Below are 24,782 nucleotides of genomic sequence, written 5' to 3'. Positions count from 1 at the left end.
GTGTTCCAATGGATGGGTTTAGTTGTCTGATTGAGTGCCCCGATGACCATCAACCATGTGCAAAATAATCGATTACCTATTAACGTATTAATATAATCTGCAACGTATTTAGAACTTTATCTGGCCCGTTTATCAAACATGCAAGGCAGTGAACATGTGTTGCATGTTTGATAAACGGACACTCTTACGATCTTACATACAGCTTCGTTAAATGGCGTGTACGGTGACATCGAATGGGATCTGTTCACTCGTTTCGTACTGCAAGAAAAATAAACAAGCACGAATACATATGTACATTTGAGATGAAGGGAAAAAAAGAATAAATTGTCAGTACTAATCCTGCTTTCTGTGATTTTTAGTCAATGTATCAAATAATATCTAATTAACACCTCTCTCTCTCTCTCTTTCTCTCTCTCTCTCTCTCTCTCTCTCTCTCTCTCAAACTTAAAGGTATTTGTTTTTTCTACTTTTCGTATATACCTGTTCTGGTTGAGCATTGCAGCGTAACACTTTCAAAACCTTCTTGGGCAGACACGGACAGAGTTCGTCTAGAATAGATCGGCTGTACTGGCTGGATACAGAAGCTTCTGGAGCAAACCGCCCTAGAAAAAAGAATCGACACAACTTTACCGACGCATCCTGTCAACGGCACTATAACGTCAAACTTCAAACTTGTCGTAATCTTACTGTAGAATTGTGGTGAAAGGTTAGGTGAAACGGGGTTCAAGATTATTGCACAGTATAGCTAAGAGCAGCTCCTGTGTGTGTGAGAGAGAGCATGTGTGTGTTGTGACACACACAAACACACACAAACAGAGTGTGTGTGTGTGTGTGTGTTTGTCCGTGCGTGTGTGTGTGTGTGTGTGTTTGTCCGTGCGTGCGTGCGTGCGCGCTAGTCCTCACTCATGCCGGTTTTACACAGCTCACCGACTCAGACACGTTATGCTCCAAACCGAATAGTCCTTGTTTTATACCCTCTCTGATAGGTAACAATAAGTAAATAAGTCAGTATTTGAGACCATCATTACGGCGCAGGATTATGTCGATGTACACCATGTTAATTCAACTGAAACTTTTGCAATTTATTCATATATGCGGAATCGTTATGAAATCACTACGTACATGTTGCATTTGAGTGAGTGGGTTGGGTTTAACGCCGCTTTGAACAATGTTCAAGTTATATCACGGCGTGTCAGCTTGATGGGGGAAGAAAGCCCGAAGTGATGCAGGTCTCAGACATTTACCACTTTGGTGAAACCCACGAGCATGAGTATGATGCTGATAAACCTAGAAACATAATCGGGGTGAACCGGAATTAGAGAAACCCACGATCGTAGGTTGTTGCTTTGCTATTGAGTGTTATCATACAAAACTCCAAATCGAACGAAATGCCTTTCGTTCGTGGAGAATGTAATTCAAGAGCTAAGAAATGTTGCTGATCTGTATCCAGAAACGACGTTTCTTTATGACATCACAAATAAAAATTTAAAGTTATGTCTCGTAGCATTACTTCCTATGACATCAGATATAATGAACGCTTTTGTCTTACACAAACTCATATTCCCCATAGTTACTTATTTTTTACCTAGTGGCATTGTTGGAAATTGTTTACAGAAATTTGTTTGAAGTACAAAATAGTCTAAAGTAGAATACCAAGGGTTCCATTTGTAGATGTATTTCGCAAAATGTCATGAGCCCGTCAGACAACATTTTACCAACATTGTTTGCAAAATGCAAAGGAAATGCATCGGTAGAGGATACGGTACGGATGTATGGTTAAAACTCGTTTGTGAATACATGAAAATGGCAGTAGGCCATTGACAAATACAGAATTATGGTAGAAATATATGTACCAAACAAACGTACGTGATGCAAGACTCGCCATTAGTCCGACCACGACAGTGACAAACATTCCCGTGGCGCAGTAGTTTAGGTATGACAAGTCATAAATTGATAAGTAGCCCCTGAAAATAGACAAAGTCAAATACCTGACGTTCAGACACTGAAAGGAGTACCGTGTTTATCGATACACAATGATATCGATAACACGAGCAATTGAAGAAACTGGGCATGTACATGTAGCTCAAAATATCCGTTATTATCATTTACGAAACATGACTCATAACAGTAGGCCTTCTACTACCAAAACCTAAAGCCACATACTTTGCTGCTACTTCTTCAGCAGCATGGCCATCGCCGTTGGTGAAGTTGTGAGCAGTGTATAGTCCTGTATTGTTGTGACCAGTTACATTCCAGTTGCATCCGTTGACGAACGTAGTGGACACAGGCGTTGATACACCGTTAAGGTACGCACCCATACTTATCCATAACATGAATGTAAAGGAAATGACATATCCAACAGCCGCACCCTAAAACAAAGCAGAACATTTCGTTCAAGGAAACATTCCAGAAAAAGCAACTTTTCAAATATCAATTATGATCTTCTTTATACCACACAACAAATTAATTGTGCTTGACTTTATGTTAAGGAAATCCGAACAAACTGAATGATTTATTAATATTTACTCAAAATATGGGTGACTTTCTTATTATCATACGATATGATGACTAAATAATGTTTCTATGATACTATATGTATTTTTTGTAATGACAAATAATTATAGGTGATGGCTTCCCAATGATACATATGTTGACGTTTTTACTATCTTCTCTAGAATGACATGTGACTAAATAACGTTGTGTGTAATGTGTGATTTTCTCATGAGAAATAAGTATCTGATGGCTTACCAATAGTACATATCCCCTAAACTGACCGTAGGCTAATGACCTATAGTCGCTTGCTTTCCGGATATTGTGTTTGTGTGTAGTCCAGCAAGCCACATGGGTCAGGTTTGATAACGTGCCAAATAATCATCGTATTGATAAAAAGTGATTTGGGTCTCTTCGGTACATGGTGGCGAATGGGCTGCTCCTAGCCTGTTTGGGTTTTTTAACATATTTTCACATCACTTCCTAGTTTCTTAAAGCATTAACGAATTAAGTTTTTGAATGGCATTTCAAAGTGGAACACATCAGAGAGAGAATTTATTGATGTCAACTTTTTCATTATGAGGAACACAATGTTTCGGAGTATATGCTTACTTCTTCATTACGCGAATAACTGCTAGGATGCAGAGAACAAACTGGACCATAAAACCGCAATTTCCGAATCAAGAAACAAGGCCATACAATCATGAGGGAAACTATCAAAGTCACGTCCATCAAAAATCAACAACTGGCGTCAAAGAGGCCACTGACATTCAGAGATACGAGCCAGCCTTGAACCGAGACCAGGGAACATAACTGTTGCATCTGTAGCATTATTTCCCCAACACATCCAGCTGGCTTCCATTTGTCAATAGCTACAATGTAATCACCAATCAGCGCTAATTAACTAATTAATTTCCACCTTTGTACTCTTATTACGTTTGTTGTTTTTGCATGTACATATAGATGCTTTCTGCGTCCTTGTAAAGCAGTCATTCACCAAGAAGGGGTAACATCATATACTTCGAAATGTTGTGTTCTTCATAATAATGAATCTGACATTAATAAACTCTCTCTATCTCATTAACGATTTGTTGATCGAGTTGTCCTCCGTTCATATGCTGTTTTTTATGTACATTAACTGAATGGGTTTTTTTATGATACACAGGGGCGGTCGGGTAGCCTAGTGGTTAAAGCGTTCGCTCGTCACGCCGAAGACCCGGGTTCGATTCCCGACATGGGTACAATGTGTGAAGCCCATTTGTGGTGTCCCCCGCCGTGATATTGCTGGAATATTGCTAAAAGCGGCGTAAAACCATACTCACTCACTCACTCACTTATGATGCACAAACACATTTCTGTATATGGATAAATACTTGCAAAGAGAAACACAGTGTATTAATTGTTGTCAGTCAATCTTACAAAGATAGGGTGACTATTGGGACCATCTTCACTATAGTGTTCATTGTTCAGAAATGTAATTGATCAACAGTATTTTTCCATTTTAATGTAATTAAGTATATCGATACTGCCGATCGTGTATTATGGCATCAAAGTTAACTATTGATATTTCATAGGTGTATTGCCATCGATCTAGCTATTTATCTTTACAATTGTTAATCATCTGTTTATATGTTACAAGTCAGGCATATACTTACAACAGAATTTGCGCAGGGGCAGAACATCCCAAGGACAAAGAGGCCTAACAGTGGACCGTCTATGGTGCTCATGACTGTGTAGCACATCTGAAGAACATGTTTTTACTCTACATTTAGAATAGAGGCAGGAAATATCTTCACATTTAACTTCACGCATAAATTTATGATTTTGTATTCGTTTTTGCAAATACGATCCAACAGTAAAGTACAGTTATTAAAGGAGAACTTATATATGTTGTATAACCTGTGTCTTTTCTTATTTTTGTGTTCTGAATAGCTACCTGTATCTTATCTTACCTGGAAAATGTTCCCCAAAAATGAAACTGCGTAGGCCAAAGCCATGCTCAACGTTCCACACAGAACCACTGCAATAAATCGCACCACATCAATTGTCCTGCTGTAGGTTCAGTAAGAAAGTTGACCAGTAGTTTATTAAATTTGAGGGAAAATTCATGTTACACAGTGTTAGGCGTAGGCGTTGTGTGGAACCAAGGAACGGGGACATTATGCTCACAGGTCATACTCCCGAAGTCATGGAGACAATGAATCCTGCAGGTCTGAACGACCCACATTGACGTCCCAGAGTGGTATTTGTCTGTTTTCAACATTACACTCACAGGCCAAGAATCATACCCCCGAAGTCTGAGAGACCTACACTGTCTTTCCAGAGTGCTACTTGTCTGTATTCAACATTATACTCACAGGCCAAGAATCATACCCCCGAAGTCTGAGAGACCTACACTGTCTTTCCAGAGTGCTACTTGTCTGTCTTCAACATTATACTCACAGGCCAAGAATCATACCCCCGAAGTCTGAGAGACCTACACTGTCTTTCCAGAGTGCTACTTGTCTGTCTTCAACATTATACTCACAGCCCAAGAATCATACCCCCGAAGTCTGGGAGACCCACACTGGCTTCCTAGAGTGCTACTTGTGTATAATCAAGATTATACTCACCAAGACATTTGGAGACGACTGTGGCCCGGAAGTCGGTGATGGTGCTGCAGCAGTAGGGCCGGATGTAGTCCTCCAGCATGACTACAGCAAGGGCGTTCAGACCCGACGACAGCGTGCTATGAAGTATGGGGAACACTGCTTAAGATAGCTGTCACAGGTACGACCTCATCCAAAAGGATATAAATAATGCACAGGACATTTAATAAATAATATTTAAAGAAACAAATCATTTCTCAGTGATCAAATGACTTGAAAACGGAACACCAATGATGAAAACTAAGAATAACAATGTGGGATATGATTCTGGCAGGTCACTTTGCACAGCGAATTTCGTCGCTTCAGTTGACTGGGGCACCTGAGCCCTCTGTCATAACTGGCACTTTACACCACTTCAGTCTAATACAGCTGACCGTTCATTCATTATCGTTGCCTATTTCGCGGGGACAGTACCTTAAGCTCCCGCTGAAGATACATGCCACAATAATGCCAGGTAGGGTGGGCGTGGTTGCGAATATGTCCATCGCAAACAGCGAAAGCAGCTGAAAATTAAAATGCAAATAAAACATTTGCATTGTAAAAAGGATAATTGCAGAATAACACGATGTAAGTGTTTTAGTGTTTTATTATCATATACGCAACATTTAAGTACCCAAGAACAGAGTTATCAATATTTGATAATGTCTGTATATTTTGCTGCGGAACATCAACAACTGATTCGCCACGGGGTGTACCCAACCGCTATAAAAATGAATGAGAAAGTACGGTGTTCTGGTCTTGTATACTTTGTTTGAGCTGTTTTGTGCATTAGCTTTTTTTGTTTAACGCCGCACTCAGCAGTATTCCAACTACACGATGCCTTGTAATCAATCGCCAATCCTCTGACAGACAACAGAAACATCGATCAACGTATTTGGGACATGCAATCAACCAATTCAAGTCACCTAGCCTAGCCACACGATCATTATAGTTACCTCTAGGTTGCTGGAAACCTTAGACATGCCCAGAACCCGTTCGCATGAACGTTTATTGTAAGATTTCCCAAATAAACGACACGTGATTTGGCAGTATTTTAGTTCAAATCAAATACATATGAACATCACAGTATTGACAACATCTGTATCAGCGACAGGTAGATATTTTGGCATCAACCAATGACTTTTGTTAATTGTTGGTTGATATCTTACCTCATCAGAACTAGATACGAGGTCATTGAACTTCATTGGGTCACAGTCCTTGTAGAATGTATGTATGAGCACCCCTATCAGTATGCACAAAGTCACAATGACGACAATGCCTACAGAACTCAACCATAGGGCTCTGCAATACAAAGAATACTTGAACATGTTTAATCCCATAACGTTTGAGGGTAGTTTGTCAACGTTTTCAAATATGTACCGATTTCATTAAACCCTGTCCTAATGATTTTAAGCACCAATACATTCAATATTTAAGGCGACCAATATAATTCAATGCTGTCATTTCTTGCCTATTCATAATCCCATCTGTATGGAAACTTTATGATTGAGAACTGTTTGTGACGTCTGTGTATCTACATAAGGTACAACGATATATTCAGAATTTGTGGACCCGAGATTTGTTTACCCAGATTATTAATCTTGAAACATTACCGTCTATATTGACGGTACATTTCTGTATACGCACACACAATGATGAGTAACACTTTGTGCTCATGCAGTTGTTACGTATGGCGCTAAAATAAGAAAACGTACTCCGTTCTCAACAAAGTGATCTTTCGATATCAGTTTTGTACGTATTTATGCAGTGAAGTTGATCGTTAACAAGGTAGTCAGAAATGTATTTTATTTTCATTATGTTATTAATTGACAATGAAAGGAACAAGACGCCCATAGGACCATTATCGCTAACCTGGTTATTTAAGTAATCATGACATAATATACATTTCTGCAAATATTTCGTAATTTTAACTCTGTCAGCATTTAAAATGGACGGGGTGGCAAATCTGACAGCATGAACGTGTACTTCTCCAGAGACAAGTGTATCATCAAGATCTGAACCGTTTCCATGTTATGATCAAGGATCTAAGTTTCCAGAGGCAAGGCTGGACCCCAGGGCGAATCCTATTGCATATATCTATTATTTTCTTCATAACAAACAAATGTATACAATGTATCTGTTTTTAATAGGGTGGGATAATATCGGTTTGCATGTTATGGTCAAGGTTCTAACTCCTTTGGGAGTGCCGGGCAGATAAACAGAAGGACCAGTCCTGGTAGCATGGATGTATTGTCTAATGAAGAATAGCATGGGTATCATTTGTATCAAGTGTGGTAATGCTCCTCAAAATATATATTCTACATTTCACCCGGATAGTTATTATAAGATAAGTCCCTAAGGGTGTGGGTGGGGGATAGCATTTGTGTCAGGGGCGTAGTTGTGGAGACTTCAGGCAAGGGGGGTACAGCGAGTCCGGGGGAGGGAGGGAAGCAAAGTTCCCCCAAGGGAAATATTTTTGGAGGATTTTAAACACCGTCAGAATTACGTAGATCTATGGTAACTTCAACATACATCTTACTGACAACAAATTGTATTATTGTGAAATTTATGCGTGAGGTAGTTGCCTAATCTGCAGCTACGGCACTTGTATTCCTCTCTTTATGCCTAGAAAGTGAAGAAATGGTTATGGGGTGGGGACCTCAACCTTTTCAAAGTTATGACCTGAAGCTAGGGACGATATAAGTAGAATGGGGCCGTATACCTCGGTAGCGTATGTGTAGTTGTCCTGATACACTAAGCAATTGCATGTATACATGTATAGGGTAATAGGGTGAGGATCTCAACTGTTTCCATGTTTTCACCCAAGAACCTATTCCCTAGGGGTGTGACAAGACCCCAGGCCCAATTATGATATCATGATTGTGTTTGTCGCTTTATGCCCATCAGTATATATGGTTATGGGGTGGGGATTTCAACTGTTTCAAAGTTATGACCCAAGGGCTAAATTCCCAGGAGTGGAGCAAGAGCCCTCGGGCCATCCTGGTAGCATATATGCATTCATCTCATTATACTCAGCAATTGTAAATATGGTTATACGTTGGGGATCTTAACTGTGTCCACTAGGTTGTGTCAACCGCACCATTTGTACAATTTTTTATCCGCACCACAGGAGAATGCTTCCAAGAAAATATGGTTCATATCTATCACTTAGTTCCAGAGAAGAAGTCGCTCAAATTACCCCTTATTTGACCCCGCCCCTCAGCCCCTTGGGGGTCAGTCCTTCTATTTGTACAATTTTGTATCCCCACTACCGGAGAATGGTTCCAACCATATATGGTCGATATCTATCCTTAGTTTCAGAGAAGAGGTCGTTTACCCCTATATGGCCCCTGCCCTGTGGGGTCAGCGCTACCATTTGTTCCTTTTTTTTCTATCCCCACCACCTAGGGATGCTTCCAGTCAAATTTCGTTAATTTCCAATCAGTGGTTCACAAGAAGAAGTTAGTTCGAAAAAAATTGTTGACGTACGGACGACGGACGACGGACGACGGACGACACGGTATGGCATAAGCTCACGTTGGACCTTCGGACCCGGTGAGCTTATAGTATAAGTGCGGCGTTTTACGTGTACAAAATTCCAGCGTGGAACGTCATACGTACGTTTTCGCCTTCCTGAGGGTAGGGCAGGACATGAGTCTCTGTGTCACTATTTGATTGACCCCGAACTTGGACATCCACGTGATTCCTCCACCCACAAACACAGACCATACCGAATGCCGCACCCCTGGGCTAGGGTTGAAACTAAAATCGGATGAATACAATTGTGCAGTTTTACTCATTTTGATATAGTCCTTCAGATGAAAGCTAATACGCATATATTTTATCATTTTTGCGAGATCCTCAATCTATGCTTACTGTCTTAGAGTCAATCTACTTACCAGGAGAAGACTACCGTTTTTTGAGAAGAGAAAGCATACAGGTTGTCCTAAAGACTCGTGGATAATATTGTCGTGTGAACTAGTGCATAGGTGAAACTGAAGGCGAAGCCTTTTTATGCTGATTAGTGAACAAAGTTGTGTTAATATGTTTAAGTCACGACAGAGATGTGGTAATATGTTGATGTATGGACAAATTTGTGGTGTGTAAATTTATGGACAAAGCTGTGGTAGTATGTTGATGTATAGACAAAGCTGTGGGCGTGTGTTGATGTATGGAGAAATATGTGATAGTGTGTTCATGTATGGATACTAATTTGTTAGTGTGTTGATGAATGGACAAAACTGTGGTAGTGTGTTGATGTATGGCCAAAGATATGGTAGTATGTTGATGCATGGACACTGATTTTGTAGTGTGTTGGGTAATGGCCAAAGCTGTGGTAGTATGTTGATGAATGGACAAAGCTGTGGTAGTATGTTGATGTATGGACAAAGCTGTGGTAGTATGTTGATGTATGGACAAAGCTGTGGTAGTATGTTGATGTATGGACAAAAATGTGGTAGTATGTTGATGTATGGACAAAGCTGTGGTAGTATGTTGATGTATGGACAAAACTGTGGTAGTATGTTGATGTATGGACAAAACTGTGGTAGTATGTTGATGTATGGACAAAACTGTGGTAGTATGTTGATGTATGGACAAAAATGTGGTAGTATGTTGATGTATGGACAAAGCTGTGGTAGTATGTTGATGTATGGACAAAACTGTGGTAGTACACTACTGCCTAGAAGTTCATTCCCCTTACACGCATGGGCAACGCGTTACGCAACCAGTGTGCATCGGGTTGGTCACGCGTGTGATACCCGTGTGCAACGCGTTGCACACGGGTGTGCACCCCGTCCGCCACTCGTGTGCAACGCGTGACACACTCATTAGAGGGGGAACAAACTTTTGACCAAAGGAGGACCCGTCTTAAGCTGAACCTGGAGGTGGTAACAAGGAGAGAAAATTTTGTTATCCTGACGAAAAATGATAATGCACATGTATTTCCTAATGTCTCCTTTCTTTATGTGATTTTGTGGGAATAACATGAATACTGTTGTGATCAAATAGATGTGTTTTGTTTTATACGACCATTGCTTCTAAATCCGATGGTGTTAAGAGAATACATGGTCCTGGAACATGTTATTGCAATTGAAATGCTTTTATTGTGATTTGACATTAACCGTCTGTAGTACGACTTTCAGTGATAATATGTATGAGGTTTGGCGGCGCATTGTTTTTATTGGACCCTAATTACTTTATGATGACTTGGACTCTTTATCACAGCTCCATAGCCGTGAGGCTGGAAAAGAGCAGCATGTAATTAATGAGGGTGGGTTATATCATTGAGGATACACTTGAGGGAGAGAATACTAATTACCGTACTACAGGAAGAGACCTGTAGACGTAAGCGCGGGGTTGTGTTTTAGCTGGCCGTTCGATAATGGCTGCCAGGAGAAGTGAGCTTTGACTGCGTCATCTAAAATAAATAATAAGATACAGCAGTGTTATTTTCACGGTCTGTTGAATAAACTCCCAGTGCAACGGTCAATGTATCTTCTACTTGATCCTTGATACATAATTTTGGCATTCACAATATATAGTATTTCAACGTACAAATAAGCACTGATCTAAAGCAATTCCGCGGGAGTAGTTGTTACCTGTGCATTACTGTATTTTCTCAGTGAGTACCCGGATGATATAGCAGAAATCTAGACTTGTTCGCGACCTGTGCTCGCCATTCGTAAGCGCATTTTTTATTGAAAGTAGAAGGACATATGGTCACACTGATCAACAAAAATGAAATACAGTTTTTGAAATGTAGGTATATTTGTGGGGAGCATCGGTAATGGTGATGCAGTTTTGATCAGTCACTTGCTTGGTAATTGTGCGATCTTCGTGTACACTATTTTGACTTGCAACACAAAGTAAATATTTCATCTGCACATTGCTTATTTTACCGTGTGTATAACAGATTTCACTAAGGAAATGTATTAAACGCCTAAATATTCAGTTTATTTTACAAATTAACTGAAAAATATGTCCATCTTTATTAATATGATAACGAATTCCAAATATTTGTTTATGTTTAATATCATCACCAAGTACAGTTCTGTATTGTTTGGCTTCTTTTCTTAGCATAATTAATATATTGTGATGTGTTTAAGCTCTTTTGGTCGTCTTTATAATTTTTAGTCAGTCGGTTAAATAAATGAATGGATTATTCAGTCAATTTGTAAAATGACTGAAATATTTAGATATTTAATAAATTGCCTGAGTGAATCATATTTTACACATTGACTGTAACATATACACGCTTACAAAAGAAAATACTTGTGAAAACAACGTCTATCGCGCATCGAAAAACTTCCCAACCAAACGGAAAGGAACAAGAATGATTCCGTTCAAAGCTGCAGCGAATGAATGAAAACAAAATGCAAATATCATTATTACAACCTACCAAAGTTATAATGTATCCGGGAATATCAACATAAAGGAACAATATCCATTGCGTCTGCAGCTGTACAAAAATACTTATTCGATGTCAAATGTCTATGTGAGAATCAAATACTTTAATAATAATTATTTGGAAACAATATTTGGAATATATATAAAATATATTAAAATATTTAAATATATCGTTTTTAAACGTTATTTAAATGTATCGAATATTATAACCCGTGTCTGTTTCTTAACTGATCACTTAGTTTGTTTCAATTGTTTCACATAGGTGCCAAGTTAGCTGAGAAAGCCCACGTGACAACTATTTTTATAATGTCCACGGTTCTTAAAAACATACATTGAGTTAGATAACAATGAACAACCAGTCAGTGTATTATCGGTTACCCTTTGAACAAAGTATGTTGTTTTTACATCTGTACTTCACGCCATGATATGAGTGTATTCCCTAGGTTTAGTAACCCTACCTTCACATGTAAACACTTACTTTTGACATATCCACTGTGCAAGATAACAGTAATTAATCAATCAACGTATTTCCTGTTGATCCTTTGATGTCTGGGAATGATCAGTTGATTTACAAAAAAAGTAAATCAACTGATCATACATCTCTTGCTGGGCTGCCACGTGCATAATTCACATTCCACCTCACTTCAAACCTGGATTTAGATTAAATAATTACCCCAGGTACAAGAAAGACCAAACTTGAACCTTTATCCGGTAATCTGAGTGGTGCTACAACTGAGTATACATAATATAAATTCATTAACTGAGCAGCATGTGAATTACGACAAATACAGAAGTGTAGGGTTATACCAGAAAATGTGGATGACAACAAGGGAGTAGTAATTGTATCATCCACGCAATCCGAAATCCGCAAATGCTTTCACTCAGGGATACTTTTTTTATTATCAAACTGTAACAATCAGGGGTATTTCCAAATAACGACATCCGATGAGCTTTCGCCGTTATTTGTCTGTTTGTTTAGGCTGAAGAAATTAATTAGCATGCGCCCTTTGTTGAAATCTTCATAGATCACGGGTAACCAATCAGTTTTCAAAAATGCGTAAGTTTATTTAGCTGTCCTTGCAGACTGGTAGCCCAGTCTCTTGTCACGCTCGGTTGCGTTAACGAGCAAATTGTCTCACGGCAGCTAGTAAGCCCAAGCGGAAATCCAAAGGTCGTATTACCTGAAGAATCAACCTTCATTTGCGAAATATCTACTGCTCTTAAAATCAATATTTCTCCCAATACTAAAATTCAGAACTTTCTAACCAAGGATTACCAGTTGAAACTGGTCGATGGCTGAACATTCCCAGGGAAGACAGCCAGTGTCCACTCTGTGATTCTATCGCTGTGGGAGATGAATTGCATTATTCATTCCGATGTGAAGCTTTACACCAACGGCGATATGAACTCTTAAATAAGCAATATCTTAAGTTTCCAAACATTTAAAAAAATCATGACCACTAACAGTGTAAGAAATCTAAAAGGCCTATCTAAATTCCTTAACAATGTGTACAATACAATTGGTAAATTGTATTAGTATCCACGTATCCTATTTTTATTATTTTTGTTAAATTTTACATAATAAAAATTGTAGATAATTGTATGTCATGTTATTCTAAGAATAAATGAGTTTGAGTTTGAGTTCGACACCCGAGAAGAAGCCAGAGATTAGTGCTCCTTTTTGAATAGTTTACAATCATATGTTTTAGGGTTAGCTGTGTTGGCTTAAACGTATTTTTATTTCAAAAGAAATCTGGATCGGTAAACAAGCAAAACTTGCTTATGTAATACCTCTCCAGGTAACAACTTAACAACAGCGAAATATATATATAAGAGAGTGATGAACATAAACATACAAAATGCACAAATGAAATACACGAAGCCAGTACACTGAAGCAAGTGGTGTCTGTGAAATAAGGTAATGCAGTTTTCCTTTACTACATGCATAAAATTAAGCTACTCAAACCTTTTGTTTTTGACAATGATGTCGTGAACTGATTTAAGAAGAGTCATGTTTGTAGAACTGCTTAACTACTGCCATGTGATATCATGTTTAGACCATACCCATGTGTGTAGAAATACACAGTGTTTCTGATATTATCGTATTTTTTAACAGTTATAGAAAAAGTGAATTGCATCTTCAAGGTGATATCCACAAGTGCAGTTTGGTATGTCTGATACATGTCGTCTAAACTTATCAGCGTTTAAGTCACTGCAGCCGAGCCTAAGGCGACAGTGGACAATTTGGCATGATCTATGAAAATATTTGAAGTCAAAATTATTAATAATTGCATCAGAACGATTAATTAAGGATTTGATTTCTTTTAATGAGCGAGCATTAGTTACTTCATCGGATAGAGGGTTCCGCAGGTTGATCATATCCAGAAGAAATGATAATAAGCATAGGTCTGTGTTCTACATTTGATTGTTTGTATGTTGAATCTTTTTCTAAGGTTATATTTGCTGTTATCAGAGAATTGAATATACACTTTTCAAATATTTTGGCTAAGCAACTTGTGAGTGCTACAGGTATATGATTTGGGCATTCATGTTCATCGCTGACACTGACACCGCATCAGCCCGGCAGTGGACTTGACACAGTTATTTGCGCACTGATTATATAACTCCTACAGACAGGTGGGGTGGTTGTTCAAAGCGAAACGGACGACTCCGTCTGTTATCTAATAAATGCTGTGCGGCGCCTTTGATCTTGCCTCCAACCATACACCTTATAGTAGTAAACGACGATCAGGATGGCCTGGAAATAAACACAATTCTGTCTGCCCAGTGTATCCACAATTAACTAGAATGCTTCATATCTACAAATATATATATAGAAAATTGCATCCGTGTGGTTTATCATGTACAATGCTTTCTTACGCTTGGTGAGGCAGACTGAAATTGAACATTAGGATAACGTCAGCAGGGATAAAAGAGGTCATACCAAAGAACTTTATTTACTAGTGGAAAAATCAGACATTCCGATCAACCACTACAAGCCCCGGCCGGATCTCAAGGTTGACCAGATCAACGCCCCAAAGGAATATCTCAAACAAGGAGTCCCTTTCGTCATGGTGCACAAGAAGGGGGGACAGGACATCGAGTACGACATCACAAACTACACAGACTTGTACCACTTCTTCCAGAGTAGTGGCGTATCGACCTCAAACCACTTCGTCGCCAATACCGCCGCCCTCCTTGCCAAGAGTCTCTACCAGAATCTCGACCCCCAGGATGAGAAGCTGACCAAGAGACTACTACAAGGACTAAACTTAATTTTTATTTTTTTATTATTTATTTTTTTTTTTGGGGGGGGGGGGGGGGGGGGGGGGGTGTTTGCACTTCTTTATTTAATCATTACGCTTTTTTACCCTAATAGTATAAGTGCTTCCCCGTGTGCAAGATAGGCTAAAGTCGGAAAGCGCACGTTAAATCTCCGAGGTACCTATCTACCAGAACTTTATTTGCTGTTCTGGTCATACATAAATATATGTAAGTTACGTACATGGGGAGGCTAGATTATTTACAGCTTACAGCAATATAGTGCAAATATTATGTTCAATAAAAGAAAACGTTGATAGATCTATAACACACTTTTGTACTTTTAAACAAACTGTGGACTTTTAAGACATTTTCGCTTATTGTAATAACATCTAGCTAACCAATCATGTCTATCTATGAAATCTACAAGCATAGTTGCTGTCAAACCTAAAAAACATATACAGGGAGGTAAGTTTTGACTTGCCAAGCACCTTAAGGTGAGTTTACTTTTAAACTGTCAAAAGCTATTGTCCCTTCAATACTAGTATAAGTCTGGAAGCTGTCTCTCGGACTGTTATGAGTTATGATGTATTTTATGATATAACTGGGGAATGTTCAAATTAGTTACTGTCATTTAATCCAACGTTCTAACTGTCAACTGTCTCAACAGGATCATAGGTTTGGTTATATATCTCCTCCCTGTCTCTATGTCTTAAGTTGGTAATCGGTAACTGCGGTCCAAATGTATCAACTTATTCATCTATTGTTGCAAACTTGACTGATTTAAACATATCTTATTGATCATGAACTACTCAGTCAGTCAAGCGCCTGTATCAGAAATGTAAAACCAGCCATGTTTCATGTAGTCCCAATATCACTGAAAAATGCCGATGTAAACGTGACATATAAATTTACTCACAGACAATATATTTTTCGTGAGAGTGAAGCACAATTTTATTAAAGTTTTATTAACAATTTCATAAACTATAATAATATTAATATTAAAATTCATCATCACTTGCCAAGTTTATGAAAATGTCCCCATTTGGGAGATGTCACATATAAACAAGGATTCGAACTAAATTTGATCGTCTTTGACACTGAGGTTTATCCCGACTTTGCCAGCAAACTGCAGAAGATTAACAGTGAGTGAGTGAGCATCGTTTCTATGTTTATACAAGAAAAGATGTCATGCCAAAAACGCTCACAGTAGTTAGTGAGTAAACTCACGACCTGTCATGACCTGGTTGAGTGACTTCCTCCAATCAACATGAAAGGATTACCCACAGAGAAAGAAAGGATTAAAGTCACCCATAAATCTTCTCCTAACGAAGTACTCCAACTTCTAAATGCCTCTCAAAGAAGGATTAAAATCCTAGATATATCCTATCTACGTGGTATAGGTACTCACAACCTCTAATAATAAACTGTTACGTTTGGTATCCCCAGCAATACTCACCATGGTCATTGGGCAAATGTAAAAATCACAAACCCTAACGAGATTCTGTCAACATGGTCACACCCGGTGATTGTGAAGATCTAAAATTCTATCAACTGTCAGACAGCATGGCTGTTCATATTCATTTACAACATCCTCTTATAATTAGTATAAAAGTGTCCCACACAAAACCTTCTTTTATTTATTCTTTCAAAATACAACACAGAAAGTGGGGTGTGGGGAAATGGGACATATTCCTACGTGAAATAATGAGACATTAGTAGTGGTGACGGCTATATCATAATTGTACTGTCTAAAGCATAAATTTGGCGAACGAAAAACGTTATATTTGCAATCTAATGGAATGACTCGTGTGGGCAAATGAACATGTTCGCAATCCACAAACAATCATTTTATTAATGGCGAACATTTACCAACCCGCGACAATCGTGTCAACACGGGGGTTCCCCTAGCAATAAACTCGCATCTAAATTCACTACTGTTCTACTGTCGGCTAGCCACAATGGCTAGACTGGACCCTAGTGGAATGGTTCATGCCATAAAAGTCTAGCAACCGAACACTAATTAAGATGGGCCGACCTTGTATTTACGGTCTGGTGAGCACAGCTCAATGGCCGCTCATTAACTCAAATTTCACATCTCACTGTTTTGTTTTATCTCACTATTCATTTGATAAATTTGTCAACTTCAACTGGAACCCGGTCCCGTGTTACACGCGTGGCACACGCGTGTGCAACGGGTTGCACACGCGACGCACACCCGTTGCACACCCGTGTCCAACGGGTGCTCACCCCGTGTGCAACCCGTTGAGCACCCGTGTCACATGCGTGTTACACGCGTTCTCAACGCGTGTTAGGGGAATGAACTTTTAGGCAGTAGTGTATGTTGATGTATGGACAAAACTGTGGTAGTATGTTGATGTATGGACAAAGCTGTGGTAGTATGTTGATGTATGGACAAAACTGTGGTAGTATGTTGATGTATGGACAAAACTGTGGTAGTATGTTGATGTATGGACAAAACTGTGGTAGTATGTTGATGTATGGACAAAACTGTGGTAGTATGTTGATGTATGGACAAAACTGTGGTAGTATGTTGATGTATGGACAAAACTGTGGTAGTATGTTGATGTATGGACAAAGCTGTGGTAGTATGTTGATGTATGGACAAAACTGTGGTAGTATGTTGATGTATGGACAAAACTGTGGTAGTATGTTGATGTATGGACAAAGCTGTGGTAGTAAGTTGATGTATGGACAAAACTGTGGTAGTATGTTGATGATTAGAAAAAACTGTGGTAGTATGTTGATGTATGGACAAAGCTGTGGTAGTATGTTGATGTATGGACAAAGCTGTGGTAGTATGTTGATGTATGGACAAAACTGTGGTAGTATGTTGATGTATGGACAAAGCTGTGGTAGTAAGTTGATGTATGGACAAAACTGTGGTAGTATGTTGATGATTGGAAAAAACTGTGGTAGTATGTTGATGTATGGACAAAGCTGTGGTAGTATGTTGATGTAGTGACACTGATTTGGTAAAATGTTTTGCTGTATGGACAACGCTGTTGCAGTATGTTCATTTATTGACAACCATTTGGTGGTGTGTTTTTTTATTGCCAACTACATTGTATGCGGTAGTACGTTGATGTATGGACAGATATGTTGTAGTTATTTGATTTATTGACAAATCTGTGGTAGTATATTGATGTATGTGATAGGGTGTTGATTTATGACTAGAGTAATGGTTGTCTCTTGATTTATGGAAATATCTGTGATAGTTTGTAGATATATGGACAAAGCTGTGATAGTAGGTTAATGTATGGACACAGCTGTAGGTGCATGTTGATGTATGGACAAATATGTGGAAGTAGGTTGATGTATGAATACGACCGTATTGCTATGTTGGTGCATGGGGAAATCTGTGATAGTCTGTTGATGTGAACACGACTGTGGTGACATGCTGGTGTATGGACACATCTTTGGTGGTATGCTGGTGTATGAATAAATATGTGGGAGTATGTTCATGTATGAACACAACTTTTGGAAAATGTTGAGGAATTTAGTTGTACATTTAGGTCCATGTAGACATAGGTTTGTGTCAAAGACTCACTCAAAGAATCGCAGGCGCCCCCTCTCCTTCGCAATTTCCCAGGCCCTAGAGAAGCCTCCCACAGCCAGGGATCCCTGAACTAGCAGAGACACAAGCCCAAATACTATGATGATTGTCTGTAGACTGTCCGTCCACAAAACTGTCTTCATGCCTCCCTAAAGATACCAGCACATTTTATAATGCATTATTGGGTAACATAAGGCGACATGGAGGAAATATTATACTTTTTCGGTTAAATGTGAACACATGTGAAATAGACATCATAGAAGATATATTATTGCTATTGTTGCCACGTTACAGGTTTGGGCACATACAGGAAACTTTGGTCTCCAATACCATATATAATTTTCAAGTTAGTACAAACTGAAATTGTGTTTCCATGTATCCATCCATTCACACATTTATCCACCGATTCATGTATTAAAAATATTCCCACCAGAGCTGTGTATAAGGTCACTATGATCCCAATAGTGGTGATAGACAGCCATAGGTCCAGCCCAGTCACTGAAACAGGTATAGAATATTTCATTTACATTTAATGAATTGTAAATCAGCTCAGCAAAGCCGTAAAAAAGCAAAAGGAGTATGGCATATCTGGCGACCCTTACTTAATATGTCACAAAATACTGTCACAGTGTGAGGTATATGGCGAGAGCGAAGAAAAGAACACTTACATGTTTGATAGTTGTTTCTTAAACAGTAACACTTTACTCTGTGATCATAACCCTTATCATACATCGAACCATTTGGATACGGAAGAGTTGCTCAAATCAATTCCTGACTTTAATCATACTTTTAACTAAATAGTTCTTACAAGATATGGTACTGACACCGCCTTGAACACGACTTTAACTTTGCCAGAGAATTACATGTATACAGACTTTATATAAGTTTCAAATATTATTCACATTAAATTACTACAACATGTGGAATAACACTAGATATCTTTTGTTTAAAAGTGTAGTATATTACCTGAATAAAGCACCAGTGAAGGTGCAAAAAGGACAAACGCCATGTACATCAGCTGAAAATCAATTCACTTGCAATGTATGCAACGTTAAGACAAATATCCATACCTTAAAGAGAAAATGGTGTTTCAAGGTCCGGTCAGAAATGTTAAAGTTAAATGACGACAGCCTGAATAACATCGAGTAGTTAGTGTATCTGTCAGACAAATGAATGGTTGATTGCATGACAAAGATTTAAGCAATCGGAGTATGATACATTAACTAGATGAAATGTCTCGTTAAGGATTGCGCTCAACATAATCAAATACGTTTCAAAATAATTTAATGTATTTTCCAGCTCCAAATCCACATAAAACCTTACAACATTTCCCCACTTCTCTATACCCTGGTAGTGAACATGTGAACATGCCCCTACACACAGAGGGAGTACCATCCAAGGAGTATGTGTGTTCTATTTCGGTTGTTTTTTTTGTAAATCAAAATCTCGGAATCATGGGCTTCACAAATGATAAATGTCCATGTCATGTGTGTACGTTTACTGTTCAACGCCTCGTATATCTCAACGCACATGCTCGGACGTAATTACAATAAAAGGCCATAGGCCATAATAAGCAGTAAACTAGTTACAACGAAATCAAGCTAATATACCCACTTCGTTCATAAACATAACTCCAATAACTGTTTTACCACTTGTACAGTCCAGCTAAGAGATGCCATTATCCGTACTCGCTTCCCAAATCTCAGTTCGAGGTACTGCAATTGGAAATAGGGGTTTAGCACAATAGACGACACTGCTTCAATATGTGAACATGGAATAAGGGGCCAACCATTTAAACATAAAAATATATTTCTCCATGTTTGACTTGATGTACATTAGGGGGGCACGGGTGGCCAAGTCGTCTAAGGCGCCGCGATTCGCTGTGATATAACTGGAATACTGTTAAAAGCGGCGTTAAACCCAACTCACTCACTAAAGTACATTATGTTAATCTGGGTATCCTCGGAATTTAGTGTTAGTGTGAGCCGCATATTCTATATGCCTTCTGGTTAATGAGAAAACTTGTCACAATTTTATTGATCACATATATTGTATCTGTACTTTGTGATACCATACACACGTATGAACCCTATCATGGTGCAACATATCTTCATAAATTCACACTTATGTTTTAGTTTTTTCAAAGATTTTACTTTCGGACAGGGGGGAAATATCACGGTCGAAAAAATCTGTTTTGAAATCATTCGGATGTAATAACTCAGATTATGACAAACTAACAAAACGTTTTGCTACATATACTCCAAATAATTATTTCTATTTTTTTCAAAATCATGATTTCCAAAACTCCATTTGTTTATAAGGATTCAGTGGCATACACAGTTGTAATATGTTTGTTAAATCCTGTTTAAGGATTGAAGTTGTATTTGTTGACGGTCATCAGCTGATGAAGACAGTACCCCACGTACAACAGTACAATTTCAATCCTTGTATTGACAGATACATCAATCATAACAAAATTATCTATTTAACATCAAACTTTTATTATTTAAAGCGAACTTTGTCAACACGGAGAGCTTAGACGTCGTTACGTCATCCTTCTCAAGCATTCCATTTGGAGTGACATCCGTTGGTTTTACAAATGGCGGCAAGAACAATGTCATTCAGTTGAAATAAAAGCAGCACCCAGTAAAGATAGCGTTGGGAAGAAATCAAGACACGGGTGATGCTGAAAATGTTTTGATATTAACGTTCTGTGAACTTTGTGTGTGTGTTTGAGTCATACTACGGCTGCTGATGACCGCTTGAGGCGGCGCGGATGGATTTCCTGAAGTAATACACGACAGTGTGGAGCTTAGTGATTTCTATTGAGAAGTCGAGCATTCTTAGTTATAGCCTCGAAGGGACGCATCATTTAGGTGACCCGACATATACATGATCTGTCTGACTTCGCAGCCTACAATATTCATTGCCTGAATCGATGTCGCCCTCGGTTTTCCCTTATGATTTTAATGATATTTTTAAACATTGAGGAATCCCCCTCAAGTAGTTGTATGTCTCCGCTCGATTGACAATGTAATCACGTGACATACTGACGCTCATCGGGAAATAAACGACAGTCAGCTTGGTAGTGTTCAACAATTCGAGGTCACCCGCTACTGTCAATATTAAGTAACAATAACCTACGGAAAATCTATACTTCCGACTAGAAGCCATATAACCATTCAAAGCGCTGCTCTCGTTCACTGTTATTAGCTTGTCAAAAAGGCGCCATCTTTTCCCCTGAGCGCTAACGTTATCCAAGGCCTTTACAGCTACGTGGATGGGGTCTTCGCATGAAGGGGGTTTTTCATTTATGTTTAGGAATTCGCATGAAGGCGAATCACAGTGGACTTTAAAGTTTTTTGTTGTTCAACCTGTGTTTATCTAATGGATTGTGGTTGAGGAGCGGTGTGAATAACTAACATGCGCTCACCGGTGTTAGCAGCATGTCCAAAACCTGAACCATGTTCATTTAGGGCTGATTACTTAACTTCCTTCATCTTTCCTTAATCTGTGTAATAAAGACATTAAAATACTTCTTTTTTTTAATTTAGATATTTAAATTGCTGAAGTTATGTGCATCACATTCGAGGTTTCTTCCCACCCTGAGGTTGCAGTTATTTGTGCGATGGTGGTTTCATGTACACAAACAGCAGGGTATAGGCAGGAGAGGTTTATTGTATTGGAGATTCGAGATGCGGAACGAAACTGTCAGCGACATACTGACGCAAGAGGGAGCAAACCATGCATGTCAGTTTATGAGCAGTGTTACCTATTCACCATGACTGCTGTTATTGTACGTGTGTGGGTAAGCATTGTTTTTGCTCGCAATTATAAACAATATTAAACATGTTACGAACTACAAAGACTCTTGTCAAACACTGTAGCGCTCAAGTACATATTTGGATCTTCGTTGTGGATGTCAGTGCTGTCGCCCATGTGCAGTGAATCTGATATGACAATAAACTATAAATGTCGCGATAACATACTTAATGTAAGTACTTATTAGGCTAGTTGGGAGACGTCAGTTCGAAGAAACACCACTCCAAATGCATACAACGTACAATGATACGATCTCATCGCTAGCGTTATATCCAGGGATATTTATAGTTTTCTAATATCGCAATTTATAAATATTCGAACCTTACTTATTCTTTTTCATGCAGCACTTTAAGTGCTAATGATATTTTCTTTTCGATAAATGTTACACCGTAGAGCAATCGTACCTATTCAACATAATGGTTTTCCGCCAATTTAATGGCTAATCGTTTGGGACATAGCAACAGTATCCATGGCAGGCGTGACGCCCGTCGGACCTATGCATTTCTTTGGACCCAGATATATTCTGTAGAACATCCCTCGGACATTCTAAATGTGTCCATGAAACTTGTTAATAAACAAAGACGGTTGATAATAGCATCGTACCTCAGAGACGCTGGTTACCCCAAGCTTGTATAGACAGGGCAGAAAGAGATGTGCCGCTCCAGCCAGGCCCAATACCATGCCGAGAGCAAGACACCAGAGCATTGTGTCGTAGATGTAGACTTCGGCAGGCATCCCAAGCAACGTCAACGCTGACAAAAAGGACACCGTCACCGACAAACTTACGGGGATAGTGCCCATCTGACGGTTTCCAACCAGAAATTCTGATGGGCTGTTTTTTTTCCTGTCCTTGATCGCATGGTAGAGGCCAATACCGGTTGGGATGGCAAGCGTGACTCCAAACACAATATAGTCCTCCCAGTAGAGGGTGTTCTTTGTTCCGCTGTTGATGCTGTAGTGCTCCTCCATTGCCGTCCTCTGCCAATGGAACACGATTGTTCATTTAAATATTTAATTTATCACGTAATTCTGGTCCAATAACAAACATCATTCCGTTTACACTAAGTCGTTCGACTACAGCAACACATAAAATACAAACCAACACGAATGTGTTCTGAAATACGTATTGAAGCAAAGACATCGAGCTGTAAATAATATCCTGTATTGCTACTAATTTCAAAAAGAGTTTGATCCAAACACAAATCGAATAACCCAAAAGTACTCAATGAGGTTTCGAGGGGTCGTATTAGGCGACTTAGTGTGTGTTTTCAAAATACTATTCAACGAAGCGTTTGATTTGTACACTACGAGCAAACGGACTGTCATATAGAACTTGAACAACAGAATGACAAACATATATGCATGTATTCATGCATTATAAATTATGTAAATAACTCTACATAATTAAGTGAGCTTGTGCATATTCCGTCTAATGAAGAAATCATATTTTGTTTATATCATGTGACCTTGTTGTTAGTTTGTTTTCATGAAATTTACGAAAATCAAATTTCACAAAAAAGATGAAAAATCTTTTTCTCAGGCGCCGTAAGGTGTATAAAGCTGGTATTTTATGTGAATGATAATGGCTACAAGTAGAGTCAATTTTCTGCTTGTTGCCATATGACAGGTGAAGTGATGTACAATCATCAAAATTGGTACATTAAACAAAGATATATAACTTATAATTCAAAGATGATAAAACAACTTCTGTTTCACATTATAGCCAAGAGAGTAAAATAGAAAACAAATATAGTAGACTCTCCCACAAGCTGGATTGCCACCACATATCAACTCATTATCATCCTATATTGAGGAGGCTTTCACGTATGCTTGAATTAGAAACCAAACTCTCTCCTTCGAAAAGGTACATTAGTAGAACTGATCTTATTTCAAGAACATATATTGACTGTTGGAAAACAATAGACTCGGTAGGTAGATAGACTCAATACAATAAAATGTGAGACGACTCTTACCTTTCCTGGCGTTGATTGTGAGGAATGAGATGTGCAGCCTGGTGGAAACAAACTAAAAATTAACAGTTCCCTACAATTATTTTGGCCTCTGTCGCTGTTTCACTAATTTTGTTTTACTTTCGTTTTGGCTAGTTGCAGTAATTTCTGCATAATTGTGTTCACATATATTGTGAAGGGAAGGGTGAGCAGGTGGGATGTGTGAAGATATTATGGTTTGAATTGTCCTACCTGAGTATAGATCATTAATTATCAGTATTTCGGGGAGTATTTCATTATTGAATACACATTATACATCTGGACATCCTCATCTTGATACTGAGCTCTCATACGGATTCTATTCATCCGTTATGTCAGTAATCGAAACAAACAGTTTTAACGAAACCTAACTGCCTAACAAGCGTCATCGCTGCATTTTCCCAAAAGAGATTAGAAACTGCTCGGTGAAGTGAATACGGTCTCTGTTGGCCTAGATTTGTGTTTACTGAATAAACACTTTAACCAATGTTAACTAACGACGATACGCTACACGATCATAGGTTCGCGAGCAATACCCGTGCCACGCTTTATTGTATTATTCTGTAACACATATGCATATGTTGCCTTTTTTAATGCACGTTGTTTAGT

At 38.7% G+C, this 24,782-nt stretch overlaps 1 protein-coding gene across 1 annotated transcript; it reads right to left on the bottom strand.

Moving 5' to 3' along the window:
• Positions 1-207: 207 nt before the first annotated feature.
• LOC139475981 (sodium-coupled monocarboxylate transporter 2-like) lies at positions 208-23,154 on the bottom strand. The gene is made up of 15 exons (XM_071259206.1): positions 22,789-23,154; positions 20,013-20,078; positions 19,330-19,381; positions 18,794-18,861; positions 18,358-18,512; positions 8,739-8,879; positions 6,287-6,419; positions 5,553-5,641; positions 5,103-5,218; positions 4,443-4,510; positions 4,146-4,232; positions 2,164-2,369; positions 1,867-1,964; positions 481-602; positions 208-258 (listed from the first exon to the last, which is right to left on the bottom strand). The coding sequence occupies exons 1-15, from the start codon at positions 23,152-23,154 to the stop codon at positions 208-210; spliced, it is 1,818 nt and encodes a 605-aa protein (XP_071115307.1).
• Between the last annotated feature and the right edge of the window lie 1,628 nt (positions 23,155-24,782).

This window comes from Haliotis cracherodii, unplaced genomic scaffold (genome assembly GCF_022045235.1).
Source record: "Haliotis cracherodii isolate W230 unplaced genomic scaffold, xgHalCrac1.p SCAF_3, whole genome shotgun sequence".
Classification (NCBI taxonomy): Eukaryota; Metazoa; Mollusca; class Gastropoda; order Lepetellida; family Haliotidae; genus Haliotis; species Haliotis cracherodii.
Note: the sequence above shows the minus strand (reverse complement) of the source record. Positions and strands in the feature narration are given on the sequence as shown.

Coding starts and splice junctions, on each gene's coding strand:
- LOC139475981 (XM_071259206.1), bottom strand. CDS start 23,154: ATGGAGGAGCACTACAGCATCAACAGCGGAACAAAGAACACCCTCTAC. Junction 19,382..20,012: donor TTAGCTGGACTGTACAAGTG/GTAAAACAGTTA, acceptor ATTGATTTTCAG/CTGATGTACATGGCGTTTGT. Junction 5,642..6,286: donor TCGTATCTAGTTCTGATGAG/GTAAGATATCAA, acceptor TTTAATTTTCAG/CTGCTTTCGCTGTTTGCGAT.